Source organism: Blennius ocellaris (assembly GCF_963422515.1).
Source record: "Blennius ocellaris genome assembly, chromosome: 12".
Taxonomy (NCBI): Eukaryota; Metazoa; Chordata; class Actinopteri; order Blenniiformes; family Blenniidae; genus Blennius; species Blennius ocellaris.
The window spans coordinates 2,745,801-2,767,796 of NC_137661.1; the positions used below are offsets into that span (position 1 = coordinate 2,745,801).

A 21,996-nucleotide genomic window follows, 5' to 3' on the forward strand; every position below is an offset into this window, starting at 1 on the left:
AACAGGTCCGAGGTGACGGGTCAGACCAAAAGCAGTTCAACACACCCCTATGAACACACATCAGAGTAGAGCAGTGACGTCGCCCGGTTTGGCGCAGCCGGGGCCTCACCCTGGAGCCTCACCCTGGAGCCTCACCCTGGAGCCTCACCCTGGAGCCTCACCCTGGAGCCAGGCCCGGGGTGGAGGCTCGCACGCGAGCGCCTGGTGGCCGGGTTCTTGCCCGCGGGACTTGGCCGGGCTCAGCCCGAAGGGACGACGCGGGCCCCTCCTCCTCATCCTCCTGTGGGCCCACCACCTACAGAGGCTGCCGTAGGGGTCGGGTGCAGTGTGTTCATCTGCTTTTTATTTATCTATTTTATCTTTGCACTGTTTTTAATTCTTGGTAAAACACATTGTGTTACTTCAATGTATACAAAGTGCTGTATAAATAAAGATTGATTTGATTTGATTTACAGATAGAATCTACCATTGCTAACAGATGACATTAAATGCTAGGCTAACATTTACAGCAGTAGATATGTAGTCTACCCAGTAAAAAATAAATAAATAAACTAAAATATTCCAACAGATACATGAAGTCATTCGGCGGGAGAAGCAAGTACGAGCAGAGCCAATAGAAAACATCAAACCTTAATTACCAGTCCTCAGCAGATGTAAGGCCTGCAGGAGTGTTTAGTGTCGTGGGCCCTGGAAGTGCTACAAAGACCATTAAAACGTCTCCCCGAGACAAGATAATGGAAGAAATTACTAAACACTTATCGAGAGAGCAATCTGCACGATGATCCAAGTAAACAGATGAGAGACTGTGCTCTGTTTTTCTTTTTTCTTTTCTTTTTTTTTTATTGCACATTTGCTCCCCAACTCTTCCAAGTCCAGACACTGGAAAAAGCGAACGCATCATCCCTGCGAGAATAACAACAACCAAGATATGATCATACCTGGCTTGGCTTGGAAGGCCAGAGCTAGGAGAGACGGAGGAAGGAGGCAGATGAAGGATGAGGACAAGCCAGAGAGAGAGAGAGAGAGAGAGAGAGCTGTAAAAGATGAAAAATCCACAAACCCAGACAGAAACCCTTCCAGAAGACGTGAGTCACCTACAAACACAGGCATAAACACGGCTCGGGGAAGAGGAAGTGCCAAGAGGCAGTGAAAAGTGTGGAAAAAGTTAAAGCTTTTTCTTTTCTAACAGGGCTCAACAGACAGCTGCTGTGCATCTCTGCCCACGGGGCCTGGGGTGTGGGGGTCCAGGAGGAGGCTGGCAGGGAAGTGAAGGAGACGTCAGCGCAGCAGCGCAAGGCGTCAAAGCAACTCTTGTGGATTAGCGAGGATCAAGTGGCGGTGAGTTTGTCCTTGGTGGATAACAGCTATACCTTCACAGAACCCTGCAGGGTGCGAGACTGATTGATTATCACGAGGCTGGCACAGGGACTTTGTGGGGGTAGAGGGGGCGGGAATCCATTACAGTTAAGGGGCATTTGCCAGCGATCCATGGATGGGGGGGGCTTGTCTGGGCCGATCGCGTTACTGAAACCAACCCCACACAAGGGACGACAGCTGGAGCAGGGCCTGGTCACGGGCAGGCCATTAGCACTGGTAGCGTGTGTAAACAATGTGGACCGGTCAAGAGGAAAAACAATTAAGCCTCAAATCTCAAGCCCCTAAATCAGCTTAAAAAAAAAAAGAAGAAGATTAACTTCAACCGAAAAAGAACAAAGGGGAATCCAGTATGAGAGCTTTCTAACGTGAAATAGCCGTGGTGGTATAATGAGCCATTTGATGGCCATGTCTCATGCATGTTGTTGCATTTTTGGGGGGAGAAACATCCAATGCAAGTTAATGAGCGCGATGTGTTCATAAGTGAAGACAGCATAAACAGCAGCCAATCTTACAGTCCGGTGAAGCAGTATCAGTGCAGCTCAGCAACCCTGCAGGAAAAGGGAGTTTCCTTTATTGACAGAGCTAATTAAGTGCCTGATGAGCCCTGCTGAGTCGGAAAATCCCAAAACATCCTTTAATTAGACGAAGCACAAGACTAATCTGGGAGCACACTCTCCCTACCAGCACGTAATTATCAGCTTAACAAAAAAAAAGGACTGTGTAGTGTCGGCCATCATGTGGATCAAGAAGAAGATGAAGAAGAACGAGGACAAAGAACAACGAGGACGAAGAACAACGAGGACGAAGAACAACGAGGACGAAGAAGACGGAGACCAACGAGGACGAAGAAGACGAAGACGGAGACCAAAAGCTGAGTTGGTAGAGTTGTTGTGAGTTCGATCCCTCATCTCCAATTTCCACCACAAAATTGCTCCCACTTGCACCTAACATGTGTTTTGGCGCCTGCTGAAGTCGTAGAGAAGTACTTTATATGACAGGGGCTTGCTCTGGGACCCACAGTGGAAACTCGTCCACCTCGGAACACAACCTCACTTCTCTACAGCCTTTGACCTCGCCAAGGAACTCATGCATGCTCAGGATGAACATAAAGGTAAATACTTATCAGTGCAACATTGAAAAGCCAGCATCCGTGATGGAATGAGGGTGCATTAGTAGCATGGGTGACTTGCATTTGCACAAAACAATAAGGAGGATACACTCCCTGGCGGATATCAACGCAGTCAGAGGGGAAGCACATGAGGAAGGTCTTTCACTGTGATGCACATCAGCTGCACAAGCTCAACCTGAACTCAACTGACAGTCTGGCAGAGCTGCTGCAGTGGGTTCCATTAGATGGCATCGGTGATGACGTGTCCGGCAAGCGCACATCCGCCCATACCATCCAACATACATCAATTCAAGGAAGGCCTTTCTTATTTCATCAAAAGGACGACAAACTAAAACCCGCACATATGCTCCTGCAGCACAGCCTCGTCTGGTTCACATCCAGGCCACTCAGCCACAGAAAACATTTCTGATTCACTACAGCAAGAAGAGAGACATAAAAGAAACCCCAAGCTGATTGTGTAAACCTTTCAGTTTCTCATCTACAACTGGACTTTAAAGTTTCCCAAAACCGGCACATGGTAAAGACATGAGCTCAGGCTACAGAGTGCCAAACACCAAGTTTCCTAATGTTTCAAAGGTTTGGGGTTTAAAAACTTGTAATGTTGTCCCTACAGTAGTTCCATTGCAGGATAATTCACTTTTTTTTTTCTATTTACATTTCACTGAACTCTTCTGGAACTGGAGGAACCCTTATGGGCTCAAACAGAATGAAGTCAAAGATTATTATGAAAGAACAACGAAGGAAATGCGACCAGATTGTGATGACAACTGAACCGTGGAGTCGGAAAAACATGAAGGGCTGAGAAGTCAGCCAAGAGCTGGCTGGGACCAATCACACTCCTCTATCTGATAGCCTGCACACATCTGTCTTGTCTGTCTGGATCTTGGTTGTTTCTGGATCACTGAGGGCCTGCAGAGGGATCCCGGAGCCCAGGAGCCCAGGAGCCCGGGGGCCCAGGAGCCCAGAGCCCAGGAGCCCAGGAGCCCAGGAGCTCGCTGACAGAGGGGAGGCAGACGAGGACAACCTGTTGACCACTCTTATCAGTGCCACCCACATATTGTGAGCACCACGGGGTGCTACCTGGAGCCGCTCAGGCTGTGATTGTGATCAGTCTGCTGAACGGCAGGCTGAAGAACAGAGAAGAAACAAATCTGCACAGACGTCAAAGAGAGGCGAGGGCCTGGATAGCGATCTTCAAGTGATAGGGCAGAATGCTGAGGAGAACAACACTGCGTGGAGATGGAAGGGGGCGGGCAAAGATTACCGTCTAACTAATGCATGACAACCTGAACACCGGAATTCCTGCTAAAATACCGTGGAGTCTCTGGTTTTGCTGATTTCGTTCGGGAGGTTTTCTTTCTTCTAAGCATTGAATTGAATCTTCTAATCAAATACATCACTGCTATGACCGGTCAATGAACCACAATCTTGTTTTGTTCCTATCACTAGAAAGAAAAGGCAAAAAAGGAAGTCTGTTAAGAAAAAAGAAAAAAGAAGTTTTTTATTGGAGTGAAATCTTTGCTCATTCATTTTAGTAGCGTGGTGATTTGATAAATTGATGGGTTACACAGGTAATAAAAGACATTTGAACACAAGTATCAGCTCCAAAACAGAAAACTGACTGATTGGACAACTCTGGAAGTTGTGTTCTCACAAATGACTTCAATCATGCCGCCCCCAGTGTGGAAGACACAAAATGTGTCCCTTTCCTCAGCTTAGTCCTCAGTGTCCTCCATGTCTCCATATCACCTTAGTCCTCGGTGTCCTCCATGTCTTCATATCACCTTAGTCCTCGGTGTCCTCCATGTCTTCATATCACCTTAGTCCTCGGTGTCCTCCATGTCTCCATATCACCTTAGTCCTCAGTGTCCTCCATGTCTCCATATCACCTTAGTCCTCGGTGTCCTCCATGTCTCCATATCACCTTAGTCCTCGGTGTCCTCCATGTCTCCATATCACCTTAGTCCTCGGTGTCCTCCATGTCTCCATATCACCTTAGTCCTCAGTGTCCTCCATGTCTCCATATCACCTTAGTCCTCGGTGTCCTCCATGTCTCCATATCACCTTAGTCCTCGGTGTCCTCCATGTCTCCATATCACCTTAGTCCTCGGTGTCCTCCATGTCTCCATATCACCTTAGTCCTCGGTGTCCTCCATGTCTCCATATCACCTTAGTCCTCAGTGTCCTCCATGTCTCCATATCACCTTAGTCCTCGGTGTCCTCCATGTCTCCATATCACCTTAGTCCTCGGTGTCCTCCATGTCTCCATATCACCTTAGTCCTCAGTGTCCTCCATGTCTTCATATCACCTTTGTCCTCGGTGTCCTCCATGTCTTCATATCACCTTAGTCCTCAGTGTCCTCCATGTCTCCATATCACCTTAGTCCTCGGTGTCCTCCATGTCTCCATATCACCTTAGTCCTCAGTGTCCTCCATGTCTCCATATCACCTTAGTCCTCGGTGTCCTCCATGTCTCCATATCACCTTAGTCCTCGGTGTCCTCCATGTCTCCATATCACCTTAGTCCTCGGTGTCCTCCATGTCTCCAGATCACCTTAGTCCTCGGTGTCCTCCATGTCTCCATATCACCAGGCATGTCTTGTGGTGTGTGTCTGCATGTGTGTTCATCTGCTTTTTATTTATCTATTTTATCTTTGCGCTGTTTTTAATTCTTCTTAAAGCCCTTTGTGTGACTTCAATGTATACAAAGTGCTGTATAAATAAAGATTGATTTGATTTGATTTGATCATTACGATGACATTCCACCTAATAGCACAGAGGTAACGATGTCAGATCTTAAGATTATTTTAGCTCAAAACGTTTCATCACATATGTTCAATACATTAGAACCCATTCACTTTGAATGCACCGACACCCCTATCAGGTCCAACACGGCAGGGAGACGAGAGAACGAGAACGACTAATAATACAGACTGTAAATTATGTTCTGCCAAAAATATTAAAGCAAAAGCTAATTCATAAAACACCACCATCTTTAGTCACCAGAGACATTTGGACGAGCAGAATTACCTCCATGCTGCTCATTGGTTTCACTGCTCAGTGATCCAGGAGGATTCTACCTCGAGCCATGCTACATGCTACATGCTACACGCTACATGCTACATGCTACATGCTACATGCTGCATGCAATAGAATTTAGGGGCTCACACACTGGCGATGCTTCATGCAACACATGAGTGAAGTGTGACGGATTCTCTCATTAGTCGCGAGATGGAGTGTGTATGTGGCACACAGCTAGCTTGTTCCCTCGATACACTCTAGTATGCAGAGAACAGCGCGAGCGTCTATACGAGCGTCTATACACAAATTATTAATGAAGTAAAATTTGAAGAAGATAAAGTCAAATAGTTTCATCAGAAAACCCACAGAGCTAATATTACATATCTACATGGTTAGCGTGCTAGCTGATTCGATTAACTTGGCTCTGGGCGTGACATTGTGAATAATTGATTAGAATTGTCCCGGTCAGTTTATAAATGTTTAAACTAAAGGAAAATGGCAGACCAGCCAGAGATCAATTGCTCTATGGAGAAACCAAGGATTTGAGCAAAATTACGTTTTAATAACAACCAAATTTAGCCAGAAATAAAAACAGTCCAATTGTTTACTCTTCAGTGTTTTAATTCAAACAGTTTGCAATGAGATGGCGAACAACCAGGAACTGGATCTTCTCTGGAGGTCTGATTACATAAGATTACACTCTGACAGGTAAAAAGCGATCTGAATTAAATTTGTAGTTTTTTTTCTTCTTTTTCCCCCACTGACCACCACAAAATCCACTAGAAATTCCCTCGGTGATGTTTGGAATACCTGGAATAAAACTGCCGTTTGAGAACGTCAAACAAGGCGAAATAGAAACACGCTGGCTGCGTGTGCAGTTTGTCATGTAGTCAAGCTCATATCTGATGCTGTGCTCCGGCCAGCTGTTTGCGCCGGCCAGTTCCTCCAGCCAGTCACTCACAGGCACAGATATCAGCCAATTCCAGCTGATAAAACAATCATGTGCTCTGCCTCACCCTGATTCCGAGCCAGTGCCTGTGTTTGATGTTTGCTCTGGGCAAAGTGATTAGAGAGAAAGACTTGAGATATCTCCAGCCCTTTATTTATTCTTTACCTTATCACCCTTACTGTAAGCCCCGCCAGGTCTCTCTGTGCATGTGTGTGTGTGTGTGTGTGTGTGTGTGTGTGTGTGTGTGTGTGTGTGTGTGTGTGTGTGTGTGTGTGTGTGTGTGTGTGTGTGTGCAATAACGCACATGTGGTGGTCGTCTGGTGCAAAAGGCCACGGTGACATGTGACGGGGAGCATGTGGAAAAATGTTCCAAGCTGATACCTCCACCTTCACAACCAGAGCGGGGAAATGAGAGAACGACCCTCCAGGATGAGATCAGAGGCAAAACACCTTCAGGTCAATAGGCAACCAACGAAAAACGATATTTGGCTTGGAAATCCCACTGGGTCCCGAGGTGGGATGAACAATGAGTCGCTCCCCCCCCCCCCCCCCCCCCCCCCCCCCTTCTGAGGCTCTCTGAGATTGGATTGTTGTTTGTTGTTTTTTGGGTTTTTTTTAAACCGTAACTCAATTTTGTGTAAACGTAAAAATGTCTCTGCCATCGTTTATGGGTAGGACGACCTTGTGAAGCATGTCGCCTTGCCCTGGCAGCCACGCTGTGCGTTGGACCCTTTGCTTGACCTCTCCAGGCTGAGCCCCACACGGGGGACAAGAGCCAGAGAAAGGCTTTGTTTCTTTGATCATGACCACTGGAGCTAAAAAAAAAAAAATCATTACTTTATTTCAGACAAATGTGAATTTGAAAAAAACTCAAGCAAACACTGTCCAGCCAAGAGTCCAAAGTGGCCATTTTATGGAAGGAAAGGCACAAAAAGGTTGAGCGTATTTGAAATAAACAGCCAACTGATTAATTGGGATGTTGAATAAAAAGACAGTTTGGGGGATGAAAAGGAAGGGGGGGGGGCACAGATTTCACTGGGTGCAGTGTGGTGACGCTCGGTGGTCACTGTCTGGGTCGGGGAACATTTCAGGACAAACAGAACTAAAGGAGCTGGTTTGATCCGCTGGAACACTGATCAATTCTTCTTCACAAATAGACCATTTAATAGTCTCTCATTGTAGTTTGTCAAACTAAATAATTGCAGCGTAAAAGACAAGTATCTGCAGCAGAAGCTTCGTCTCAATCCAAACATAAGGACCACTTTCTCCCCCCATGATAAAGTTCCAGAATTCTGTCTTCTGCAGCGTTGATGCATCAATGTATGACGTGAAAGATGGACAGATTTCATGTTTTCCAGATCATGTTAGATGTGAAAATAAAGATATTATCCCAATCTAAACGTTGCATTAAAAGAAGCATTTGAAGACCACATTATCTATTATTAGAATTGATTTAGTAATTACCCCAACTTTGTAGGAGTCTGTTGCCCTCATGATGAGTTTATCTGTCTACACCGGACTGAACTGAAATTATTTCCGGTCCGTCACATAATCCTGTCTCTTTAGACGTAAAACGTGTTCTTCTCACAGTCTGGAAGGTAATAGTCCACTCAGAGACTTACACAATAAGACAGAGGCGACCTTGACAGTAACAAAAGACCATTATTAGGATCTTCCCTTAAACTGTACATTACTCTGTGGTAATTATGGGCTGCAATTGAACACAGTTGTGAGGAGGCTGTACTTAAGTCATTAGAGCTCCATGAGAACTTGCAGGACGGAACCATTTCCCAATCGAATTCTTTCTTGTTGAGACAAGAGCCTCACAGCTGCTGCTACTTGCTTTGTTAATGAACACTTCCCGTATTAAATCCCAGTGACTCTGGAGTTTACGCTTGATTTTTAAATGCTTTACTGAAGTAATGCCTCCCCTCCTCGACTAAATACCATCCTGAATATTAGCATGATGTTTGGAGATGTAGACTAGCGGCGAGACGGTTTAGCATACGTTCCACCTGGAGCTGTTCTCGTACAAACCAGCTCTTTAAATGCCCCCCCGTCTGCCCGCCCCAGTGCCCAGGCCACCACTGAGGGATTCTATTCCACCTAATAACTCAGCTTTTGGTGTGGAGGTTGGCCCGGAGCCAAAGTGCATATTCTGAGTCAGGCCCAGCTGTGCATGTGTGTGCCTGGGTAACACCTCATACCCTCCGGTTAATACCAAGCAGAATGGGTTCACCGGCGCAGGCAGGAAACAATTCATTGCTTTCACGTCTTTCACTGACAATGTAGACTGGCTGCCGGGCGCGACTCTCACACGTGGACATGAAAGAGGGCAGAGCAGGCCTCACACACTGCAGGATGTGGAAACGCGTTCCAATTCAGGCCACATGATCAACCGCTTGTGTCCATATTAGCCCCCGGCGCGACGTGTGAAGCTGCAGTTCTCAGTCCCGTACCTGGTCGAGGCTTTGCAGACTCAGAGAACCGCCGAGTCAAACCCTTCCCTCCGGACAGAAGACCGGTCAACCACAGAGACCTCTTCTTGCTGTGGGTCTACCATCCAGCACATCCAAATACAGCCCGCACTGCGGCCCAGACCCCGTTTCCTCCTGCACCCCCCCAGCAGGAGGGGGTCAGTGGGGGAAGTCAGGAGGACATCTACTGACCAGGCACCCTGGAGCCCACACAGAAAATAAGCAAAGGACACACGTGCCAAAGCAAACCCAGGAAAAGGGCAATTATGGAGTGAAATGCATCGGCACACCTACAAATCCCTGGACAAAACAATGACTGGAGGTTTAAAACAATAAATCAACAAGACACTTGTAGAGATTCAGGAGCATCGTTGAATTGAGACAACATGTCGACAAAGAACTTTACTGTTGATGGTTCCGTATCCCAAAAGGTTTTTGTTGATGGTTTACAAGCAAATACTGTGCAGGAGGCAAGTCAAGCATTTCAATATATTTTTAAAACAATGTTAAGGTTTGGCAGGCACTGTGGTGGTTATGCATCGACTGAGAAGGAAAGGATGATTCTGCAAAATAAGGGGTTTGTGGACTTTATATTTTGCCTCAAAAGCGGTGCTGCTGGAGTCCACAGATTTTCATATCACTCTGTACGGAGCCACATTTCAGACTGAAGGGCTCTAATGAAAAACAGCATGAACTTGTCCTTTGAACAGGCGATTTGCAAAAGTAAACAAGTTGTAAACAACCAAAACATTGAATTGTTTCTCTGAATTTGACTGATCAAATTCCGACTTAACTTAACTATATATGCGAGGAGTAGAGGACTGAACTCCACACATTCATTTGTCGTGATTCGATGTGAAGGCCTGCAGACTGGGAGAATACTCATACACCTGTGCAACACTTTGGAGAAAGAAACTAAATATCATATTAAAACGGAATCACTCTATAAACCGTCAGAGAAATGTTGTATAACAATATTCAAATGAAGAAATTGTTGAGTAGGACCAGGGATGTGTTTGTCAACAAGCTTCCATGTTCTTCTGGCTGTGGACTTTAAAGGGTCAAGGACAAATAATTAGGAGCAACAAGTTCCTTTTCCCCGGAAGTGAGCACAGTCTTCCTCCAGTCTAAACCTTGGGTGCGACAGGTTCCCTTTACTTAAAGCCAGAATTCCTGTCAGGGGCGGTCAGGTCCAGATACTGCCAATGAGCCAATGAGCCAATGAAGCTTTTCTCCCCAAACGCAGTTCTGCTGAAGAACCGACGGAGCGTCTAGATCCAAATCTGCCCTGGTCTCAGGTGGTAAAGCAATCAAGGTCTGGAGAAGGGCTTATGCCCTCTTATCTAATCATGATCAGGAACCTCCTGTTACAGAACAGGTCTAAGCAGAGCTGCAGTGACCTTCTATGCTAAAGGCTAAAGGGAAGGACGACAGACGGCCAGGTTTCTGGTTCCTCCACATTAAAGGCTCGACTATGAACTGTTGGACAAACGGACCTGATTCTGACTCTGCAGACAAATGGTTTGCTTTTTGTTAAAGTGACGCCAGTAGAAACCAAGAAGTACTTTTTCAGTTCCAAACCTAAATTACTTGAACATTTCCAGATCAATTCCCTCCAAGGCCCCGTTTACACGACAGCGGGAAATGCATATGAATATCCAGGCGCCATCCAAGGTTTCTGCTCCTCCGAGGAAATAGACATTGTTCTCAAAACGCAAAACTTTTCTGAAATGAAAATGTATTTTCACTTGAAACATTGTCGTGTAAACGGGGCCTTAGAAAGGATTTGGCAAAAGACACACCCCCTCTCACAAACGTGCAAAAGCAGGATCCTTCAAAATAAAAGCAATGGGCAGTTTCGACCAATCCAACCCAAACGGATCTAAGATGGGAACCACTGAAGCACCTCATTAAAATCAACTCAGACTGTACTAATTAGCTTAAAAACATCCATTTGTGAGTTTTATCACATGAAGGTAAATCCTCACAGAACCAGCGGTCACTTCCAGTCTAACGTTGGATTTATCATTCTCTTCTCCTTCGCAGTAAATAAACTCGACTCAACACTGACAAATATTCATGTTGGACAAAACAACAAGCCAAGCATTAGAAAAACAAACTGAGCTACCTGAGTTTGTCAGCCAACTGTATTTATGAATCATTGCTCCGTCCACTGGAATCTCCCGAGAGCAAGTCAAAACAACGTTTTTCTTTTTTTGTCAGGGTTGTGTGACTTTGAGCAGCTGCTAAAATCAACTTAGGTGAGGTTTTCTTTAAAAACGAGAAAGAGCTCGATGTCGTTACACTGAAACGAGTACAATACAGATGTCAATAGGCTCTATTGGGTTTTGTTCTTAAACTGTTAACTTTGAAACAAAAGAGATAAAAAGTCAAAATGGTGTTGTCAAAAATGTACTCCCACCTTCAGTTCAGTGTTTCGACTGACGTCAGCCGATAGTTTGTTCTTGAAACTGTCCACTGACTTGAAGTATTGCATTTCAAATGAATCATAGAAATCGACTCAACAATCTACCTTTACAATTCTAAACCAACGTTATTCTCAACGTTTTCACTTTTTCCTTTCACGTTGAAGAGTTTACCTTCAATTACAATAAACATTTATTGTAAATCCTTTTCAAATATTCACATTCAATATTTGTTTGTTGTTTAGTTTTATTCTTTACAAGTCACCTTCATTTACAACCTTTAGACAATAACCTCAACAATTCAATTGGATTACTTTAAAACTCTTCCTCTATGTTCATTCCCTTCTTTTTAATTACTACGTCATATTTCAACATGTTATGTGGCTTGTTGGCGTGTCACGTGGAGAATAATGTAAAGAACTCAAGTACAAAGTGTTTACACTTGAAAGATTGTTGTGTAAATGAGGCCTTATTCACATTTCATTATTTTATTGTCCATTAATAACTTATTCTGTAACATTTTGACCTCATCAATATAAACTCTCTTAGTGTTCAACTTTATTTCCATTTTTCTAAACTACAACATTTTAGCCACATAAATATCTGTATTATTACTATGCATAATTAATATTTATATTTACAACCTGTTTACTCAACAAACATGTTAATGTAATTATCTCTATTGTCTACTTTAATCTTGGATGTGGATTTTGACTGTGATTTGCCAACATGTTCTCAATGTTACGTCTCACAATATCATTTAAAACACACATTCTTAGACGAGATCTTGCAGACTTTGTGTGCTGTTGATTTATGAACAACTGAATGTGTGAAGTGAAGCAAAACTAATTATCTGGCAGCATCTGCAGACAAAATGAGGTTTGTTCTCCCTACAAATATGTGCGATCACAGCGCAGCGCCACACTGGTGTTGTACGGTTAAACAGACTTGGCAGGAACGTCCAGCAGCATTCAAACAGTCCAGTCAGTCACACTGTTGTGAAGGATGGTGCTTGGTGATTACAGGCTTTTCAATCAAACAATGAATGGTTTATTCCTAAAACAAATAAGCTGCTTTTGAAAAGGGAAAAGGGAACTATTATTATTGTTGTTGGGGGTTTTTTTATGGTTCAAAGTACAATTTTTCATTTGTAACTTCAACAACAAAGTACCAGTTAACCTGATTTTCACACAAGAAGCTCCGTGCTCCAGGTGAGGGAGTGTCGCTCTGCTCGTCCTCCACAGAAGAAAGTCCCCATTGACCCATACTGTTGTTATTGTCCATCTACTCACACAAGGGCACAAGAAGTATTTACTGTGGAGTCGCAGCGTTTCCGCCGCCTGCAGAGGCATGATGGAGTCCCAGCGTTTCCAGAAAGTTTCGCTTTCCAAGTTTCCACTGCGACCAAATCAGAACAATTTGAAAAAGTCCCCTTGGGAGCCATTTTCCAAAAACGTGCTTTTGTAGCTGCTACGAACACGGTTGTGTAAACAAGACGGCCAAAACACCACAAGAAGTTACGTGTTGAACATGTTGTGTAAACAGGGCAAACGTGTAAATAAAGTCAAAAGTTCCCCTTTTCAAAGAACTTCATGCCTTAAAGCTCTGGGACAAGTGTCACTAAGTCCTGAGATTAATGTGAGTATCTGCCTGCTGATTCAGCAGATCCACACACAATGCCGCTCTGTATATTTGGCCCCGGCAGTACTGAAGCTTACATCAGCAGGGAAACTGCAATAGCAAGTCCATACATGTGCTCTTCACACCGCTGAGTGGTGGGGGGGGGGGGGGGGGGGGGGGGGATGATACTCGGGACAGGTTGAAATCCAGACACAGCACTTTCTGTGCCGTGGGTCTGTGATTCATCTGTGAAGGATGTCTGATGGAGGACTGCAGCCCAAGGTGAGCCCTGAATCACCTGCAGACGGAGGGACAGCTTCGTGGACTCCAACAGGAGACGAGCTGACACCTGGAATTAAAGCACTAAGGAGGGCGGCTCAAAACAAATATGTGGTTAGAGAGACGTTGAAATACTTTCTGGGGGTTTTATTTTTTTTAATCTTTCCAAGATTGTAAATTATGAGAAATTAATCTGATGGTGAGGTCTGGAGAATGTTCTTTTCCTACCAGACTTAACTGATGATCTCTCAGGACATTTGAAGTGTATTAAAGTCGTTTACTGAGCAGCAGTGAGCGTTCTTCCATTGCCAATGAGTCAAGTGACACAGTTTAATACACAAGGCCATTTCCTCTACTAAACATTTGATCTCAGTAGGTTTGTTTTCCACACCTGGACAAAGAGGCAGACGGATGAAGTGAAAGATCTCCCTCGTCTTTCAGGGACTCTTTTTCTAGGCCAGATAAACAGTAAGATCTGCTTCACTCAGTGTTTCCACTGCCCTCATTCGCTCCACTCTAATCTGGGACTGTGATAATGGCTGCCAGTGCTTTTCCATTTCACTTTGAGGAAACAACCGGGCTGAAGATCTGCTGTGAACGAGCCACGACTCAAACACCAACCAGTCAACGTCCTTCCTTCCATCCATCCCGAGCCGTTGAAGCCAATCACAGCTGATGTCGGCAGAAGGCACACCTTCTCATTCAATGTTGTTTTTCTTTCATTTCTTGACTGTTTACATTGTGGATTCTCACTGAAAGCATCGAAACTATGAATGAACATATTGAATTATGAAGGAAACTGTGTGAAATATACCTTTTTTTTTAAAATTTAGATCCCTGAATGTATCCACCCTTTGCATCGCTGACACCTGAAATGGTTTTCACATCAGGTTTCACTTGTGGACTTTCTTGCCTTCTGAACAGGGCTGGGAACTCCATTGTGTTGTACACAAGTGGACAGCCCTGTGTGACAGCTGTGAGAATTCACATTATGACGAGCGACGACCCGCTAAGTAAAGAGAAATGACAGTCCATCATTACTTAAAGGACTGAAAGTCAGTGTGGAAAAATGCAGAGAACTCTGAACGTCGCTAAAAGCAACACACACGAGCACAGAGCGGTCCGACGTGAGGACGGGCCAGGACAGGAAGGCCACAGGTCACCTGTGCTGCTGAGGGGAGCCGCCAGCCTCAGACATCACCAGTTAACGCCACCCCAGATCAATGGCACAGAGTTCTACCAGCAGACGCTCTCGACAACAACCCAGAGGAGGAAGTGGCACCGATACAGGCCTCCGTGGTCCAACGGCTGCAAGGACGCCACCACAAGCAGAGGACAGGAGTTTGGGCCGAGAAACACAAGGAATGGACATTAGACCAGTGGAAGTCTATGCTCTAGTCTGATGAGTCCCAATTTGAGAGCTTTGGTTCCACCCACTAAGGTGAAGGTGTGGTTTCTCCATGTATGGTTTCCACCGTGAAGCATGGAGGAGGAGGTGTGATGGTGTGGGGCTGCTTGGCTGGTGACCCTGTTGGGGATTGATTAAAAAAGATTGAAGGCACATTGAACCAATGGGAGGCTCCCACAGCCTCCCATCTGCTTTGCGCTTAGTTGGACGGCCCAACCCAGCTTTTCTTTTTCAAATGGTAAATGGTCTAGATTTATATAGCGCCTTCTAACCACACTGAGTGTAGTCCCAAAGCGCTTTACATATCAGCTCACTCACCCATTCACGCTCACATTCACACACCAATGGGACAGAGCTGCCATGCAAGGCGCTAGTTGACCACTGGGAACAATTTAGGGTTCAATGTCTTGCCCAAGGACACTTCGACACATAGACCGGTGTAGACTGGGATCGAACCTCCGACCTCTCACTCCGAAAGACGACCACTCTACCACCTGAGCCACGGTCGCCCCGTGGCTCAACAGGACGATGAACCCAAACGCCTCCAGGCAGCGTGAGGCCGAGTCCACCGTTAACCGGAGGCCTCCTCGTACATATTCCTGTGCAGTCTGAGGAGACTCACCTTGGCCACAGAGTGGTCTGGTCCCTCTGCAGCGCGGCCTCTCAGGTTGATGATGTGGACCTCCTGCGGTTGGCTGATGGTGGCTCTGCTCGCACACCCTGCCAAGGCCGTGAAGCTCTTCAGGACAGCTTGCACCGGGTGGCCCGTCCCCGACGGCAGCAGCTCGCATGGGCTGCGAAACAAAGGTCCTGCAGAGGCGAACACACCAGAAAGAAGAATTTAAGACAATGCTGCTGCAGTTTGACCATACATATTATATTAAAATCCATTGGTCAAACCGGACGTTCTGTCGTCAGTACGAACCATGAGAACCATTTCCTGTGGCCTTATGAAGATAGAAACATCCCTGCAATTGAACCAGTAATGGTTCAGTTCTTACCGCCCACATCTTGACCTGTCATCCTGTCCTTCACTGAGGAATCAAAACAGCTCAAACAGTCTTACGGTAGTGGAAAAAAATAAATACATTGTTATAAGAGGATTTAGGTGGAGGTCAGAGATGTGGTTTTTTATAAATTACTAGTCAATTATCTTCTGAGTTTTGTTTTCCGAGCTCACAACTCCTCGCTGCCAACAGACGAACAGAGACATTTTATTGTTAACCATTAGCTTGAAACAATTCAGGATCATTTCCAGAGGTTTCCTGGTGTGAGGGTTCCAGTGATCATTCATAAATGCCCAGTTTGAACCAGGACTTATGGTAGATGAATCAAATGCTCTTCACCACTATTGTACTATGAGGGAAGTCTGTGTGGTTGCAAGTGTCTGGAGCATCAAACCCAGAACCAGAGTCCCACCAGGACAAGGACAGGAGGATGTATCTCTATGCTATATGCAGCACAAATGTCAAATGAAAGCAAACTATAAATATCACAACCTGCTAAGTTTTGGCCCAACTCGTGCTTGGACCAGGAACGCCCAGTGTGCCAGTGAATGTCCAGATTCATTCAGATACAGGAATATTTCCCAGGAAACCATTAAAAGATCATGTCATATTTCAGTCTGATTGGTTGTGTAGTCCAACAACATGCAGATGTATACCATATTAGACATGTTTAGAATATAAATAAAGCAACAAAACATCTACATTTCCACAGGTTGAGTGTGATGAGCTGAAAACACTTGCAGGAAGAAGAAAAAAACTGCTGGCAACTGAAAACCTGAAACGGAAACATGAGGTCATCCACTGCAACAGCTTGCACTATTCAAACAACTTCCATCAGCAGTAGATTAGGTGGTTTTTTCATCTCTCCAGTTTTATTTCAGTGACAGAACAGAGAAGTTCTGTGCAAATGCTGATGAATCACTATTTTCTAACAGAGTCCTTCTCTCCCTAATTTCCTTTCCCACCCTACCATAAACATGAGAATCATACCTTCCATTACTAAAACAAACGACATGAAAGGAGACCAGTAAATCCACAAAAATAGGAGGGAGAAACAACCACAACAATAAAAACCAGTAACAAATCCCATAATTGCCTCCATAAATGCATATACACCTTTATCGTCCTGTGAGGAATGTCAAATATGACAATCATACGGAAGGACAGCTGGCCATAGTTCTCAGAAAGCACTCATTTCAACCTCTTAATGCTAACTTTATCTCTACCAAGTGTAAAGTATAAAGGGAGCACATGTCCTCGCCGGGAGAGGAGGACTTTGTGGTGGCCTTCACTGTGTAGCCAGGACTTTTCCAAAGACGATGTGTGGCGTTACAAATAAAGGCTTTTATGGATGCCTCAAAATCTGTCAATGAGGGGAAAGGCTGAGTTAGGGCTGCTCGATTAATCGAATTTTAATCAGGATTATGATTTTTTTTTGTTTTTTTCCTATGCTGAGTAAACATTTTCCTTGAAGACCATAAAACTAGAGTGTGTTGTATCTACAACGTTGTTGTAAAAACATCCCAGCAGAGTCCATCAGGAGGAGAAGAAAGCATCTGCCGGGGATATTGATAGCATCAATACAAACTAATTGTGCCTGACTGTCTTTCAGCTGCAGCAGACCTATCAAGTGGAAGTGCTCCGTCACCATCTCTCAGGAACTTTCTCTTGTTTCATCTGCCAAGTTCACAGGCGCCACAACCTGAGGGTCTGGACGGCGTCTCAGCACGGTACAAGGACATTCAACCCTCGATCTGATTTATCTTCCATCTCCACTCTACCACTCATGTGCACTGAGTTTGCACTGAGCATCCCGAACGCCTCCGACATGATTTGTAACTTCCTTTTATCAGCTGAACACTGAGGTGAGTTGTGAACTTCATCACGACGTGAGAGCTTCCTCTGGTGTGGAGCACCTTCACAGTGGAATCCTCACTCAACGCCCACAACTACAGCTTTTCCAACAGGCACTGAAGGAGCTCGTTCTCCATGATAGACTTGAGCATAATATGCGAAAGTGAGGTTTAGTTTTGGGGGTTTTTGTGTTTTGTTTTCCCCCCTCAAGGTCAAACCTTGCCCGTACATCATTCTGCCAGCCGAGGCCCGCTCACATTTCAAATCCATCACACAAAACATGCGAAGGCTGCCAATGGCAATCAGATGGAACATTTGGAAATAATTAAAGGTTGAGTGAAAGACAGTTAGATAACAATGTTGAACTCCCTCCAACTGACTCCAAACACACAGAGGCTCAGCACTGGGGTACAGCTCGGGGAAAAGGTTTCTGGGTTTTTTTCTTTTTCTTGCACTCAGAACACATCGCTATTGTTTTCTCTTTCCGTGATGTGCAATAAGTCCATGTTAGATCAGCACAAAGCCAGAGATCATGTATGGCATAGCTTTGTTGTGAGAGGAACACAGAGGTTTTATTGTTACCATATTTGTCTCTGGAGACGAATCCCAAGCCCCTGACAGACACTGAACCTGGAGTTGGTGCCGTGTCTCTTCTGCAGCCCAGTCAAACCCGGAGAGCTCGTCGTCCAGGCTTATTGTGAGCAGACGCACATTAAAACCCTGGCAGAATCTTCTTGCCGTGGCCGAAAACAACACAGGGTCTAATGGTAAAAACCTGTGGTGTATCAGCATTTCAACCCCCCCCCCCCCCCCCCCCCCCCCACCTCTCCAACCTCCCTCTTCCTCCCAGAGGACTGAAAGCCTACTCCCTTCCCCACCATGTCATCACGCCTCACTCCCACAAACACGTCGGAGGGCACGTCAACTCACTTTTTCCCCTCACACATGGAGAATAACAAACAACTGCATGACAAACAAAGGAGGCCTGAGCCCTTTCTGGGCGACTGCCAAAAGATTACACCATTTGTTGGGCAACGATTGGATTGTCTAATTGTTTGAAAATACAACAGAACAGAGACTCATACGGGACAAAAAGAAAAGCACCACGTGATGAGGAAAGTAGGGCAGCCATTGTGGGGAGACCGTGGTTTTTTTTTTTAGAAGAAAAGGAAAGGCTTTGGAAACTGTCAGAAATATTTGGAATTCATGAGAGGTGTTTATTTGTTCTCAGAGGAAATCTATGGTGAATCTGGTTTGATCGAGTTTTACCTCTTTGAACTATGTCTGATGATTACCGTCAAATTCTGAACGTTCAGGCAAGACTGGAAGGACGTAATCTTTATCATTAGTTCACATATGCTACATCCCAGTGGTGTTGTAGCTTCCTAAGTAATGTAAAAGATTCAGAAAAAAACTTTAATATTGTGAAAAAAAAAAAATTATTTAATTTTTTTAAAAATCAAAGTGGCTGATGATGCTTTGTTTTGCATATTTTCCAAAAGTTGCATACACTCAGATAAGGTATTTAATCACAGAAGAACGATTAGTCACCAGACTTAGAAGGTATTGATTATGGTTTTATCTCAACTTACCTTTCGGGAAAAGTGTTCCCTGGATAAGATGTATAGCCACCACTGGATTTTATTACATTTGTAAGGAATAATAATGATTCCTGGAGACAACGGTCCAGGAATCCTCAATTCTTACAGTGACATTAAAAATCACTCCCATATGTTGGTCCCTAGTGATTCCAGCTTCATCCAGCATTACCTTTCAGGGATATGAGATATCTCCAGACAGACTCCCTAATGTTCAGGCTTTTATTAAAAGAAAATGTAGGATAAAATGTTCTCTTGACAATAGATGACTTGGATGATCTCCCAAGGTCCACTTTAAAAATAAAACACACAACAAAAATGAAATTTTACATTGAGACAGCAACACTATTGCGTGGACTTGAGATGAAGCCATTCTAAACATTTCACTGGCGGCTCATCCATCAAGTCTCTGAAAGGAAAAAAGAATCTTAACACACAAAGTTAAACGATCACGAAGCAGTTTTCCGTCACTGGATACGAAACCAAACATCAAAAGACAACGAGCCGATGAGGAACGTAACTGTGTCACTGGATGCTTCAATAACCCAAAAAATACAATCAAATCTCAGATCATCTTTCATCATATTTACGTTTCGCTCCCATTTAGCAATGTTTGACTGCTAAATGCTCCCCAGCTCGGTACTTACTTTCTCTGTGTGGCACTTGGTGCTCCACAGCAGAGCACTGGGAGCACTGGGAGCTCTGGGAGCTCTGGGAGCACCGGGAGCACCGGGAGCACCAGGAATACCGGGAGCTCTGGGAGCTCTGGGAGCACCGGGAGCACCGGGAGTACCGGGAGCTCTGGGAGTACCAGGAGCTCTGGGAGCACCGGGAGTACCGGGAGCTCTGGGAGCACCGGGAGCTCTGGGAGCACTGGGAGTACTGGGAGTACTGGGAGTACTGGGAGCACCGGGAGCACTGGGAGGGGAGCTCAAGGCGCCGTTACAGGCCTTTGTTGGGCGAATAAACGATGTCAGAAACTCTTTTTCTCACAGTCAGAACTGCGGCAGCTTCTTTTGACAGTCTTGGTTCTTTCTTCAATCAGAACAATGAGAAATGCAACTCTCTCTCTCTCTCTCTCTCTCTCTCTCTCTCTCTCATTCAGACAACAGTTACACAAATGCTTGGAGATGATGATCATTTTCTTTAGTCTACTGAATCACTTGGGATTCCTGCTGCTCTAATTGTCTGCCACTAGATTTCTGGCCCGTCACTCCACTCAGTTCCATTACGTGGAGACGGAGCTCAGTTCTTGTCACACCTCATTTGATCCCAAAATGTGAAGGCAGAGAAGAACCCCGGGGTGCATCAGGGGGCCCAGCACAAGCTGTGCTTCTGCCGTCACTTTGTTGATCTGCATTTCTGGTTCTGCCCTGCTTCCTAATCAGCAAAGTGGGACAGAGCCTTTGGTTTCCGTCAGGGCCGGGGGCTTTGAGGAGGCCGGAGACAAACTCCCACCGAGGACGAATAAGAGAAGCCGTTGTTCCGTATCTGAAAAACCCGTCCAGCCTGAGCAGAGAAGGCTCTCGGAACTAAACTGAATGTCTCTACGAGCCCATACATACTGAAACACTGTGAAAGAACATCCTCAAGCATGTGGAACAATTATTGATTAAAGTACTACCTTGAACTTCAAGAAGTTCTACAACCATAGTGGCCTTTTTGCAACTATTATGTGCCGTATACAGCAGTAGGACAGAGGGATCACAACAGTAGTGTTAATAAGATGTTGTTTGACATGTACCAAGCCATGGCTGGAGAAATGGCTAATAAGTGACTTTCAAGATGTGAGGTCAGAGCGATGTTCTCAGATGTTTCATAAAAGCACAGCGAGGATCAGAGCCAGACATTATTTATGTGTCAGGCCGTGACGGAGGAAGACGTCGTGCACCATTTACTTTGTAGAGCTCTCACACACAAACTCAGTGTTTGTTCCTTCAGTTATCACTTTCACTACCGTTTGGTGACGTCACTTTTCCCATTTGCATTCACAGAAACTGAACATTTAATTACCTTGGCGTGCTTTATTTTCACCAGTGAGATTCTTTTTCAAACGTTGGTATATTTCTCCCTGGTTCATGATCAGACTGACTAAATCCATGAGTGAAACACATGAAGGTGGAAACTCTGCAGCCGTGATTGACGTGCACCTTACCCGACTGGCTTTTCTCCAAGCCACCACCGGCACAATGTTTATTTCTTCTCTTATGGGGGAGATTAGTATCAAATATACTGTCAATGAACACAGAATATGGAGTTACAAGGCCACGTGTGGAGAAAATGCATTTTCTGTAAAAAGATATTAATGATATTCTTTTATTATTATACATTGCCTGAAATGTGTTTAGGCTCCACTGTGATTGCATTTGAGGTAAGACAGGAAGCGGGTGTAGTAAATCCACATTAATCTGGGTGACTGTGAAAATACTTATGTTTGATCAATTGAATCTGTCCGAAGTCTGGCCAGTGATGTCATCATACAATTTTCACAGTCCTTGGCGGTCTCTCCTTTGGACCAGAACCTCTTTTGTGACTCAAACACCAATATCTCTTTCACATAGTCTGTTCCAGTAATTTGTCAATTCAGATTGAAGATGTGCCTGAACATTTTTTTTGAAATTTACTTTCAAGAGTGCTCGACCTGCTTTTCAAGATCTTGTCCTATTTCAAAATTAAAAGCCTAAAAGGTAACATGAAATTATGCAGAGAATCATGATCAAATTTAACTCAGTTATACAAGCCAAAACTGTGTTCTTTAAAAAGAATGTGTCCACACGTCACTATGAACATGGCTGAAAATGATGTAGTACCTATGCCTGGCCATGAGGTGGTGCTGTAACTCACCCATTAT

The 21,996-nt window shown here is 44.8% G+C and overlaps 1 protein-coding gene across 1 annotated transcript in view; it reads right to left on the reverse strand.

Moving 5' to 3' along the window:
* The window catches only part of tgfbr3 (transforming growth factor, beta receptor III), a 101,444-nt gene that overhangs the window by 51,388 nt on the left and 28,060 nt on the right, over positions 1 to 21,996 (reverse strand). The window contains exon 3 of the mRNA XM_080506128.1: positions 15,309 to 15,496. Within this exon, the coding sequence (XP_080362254.1) occupies positions 15,309 to 15,496 (188 nt within the window). The remainder of the gene's footprint in view (positions 1 to 15,308; positions 15,497 to 21,996) is intronic.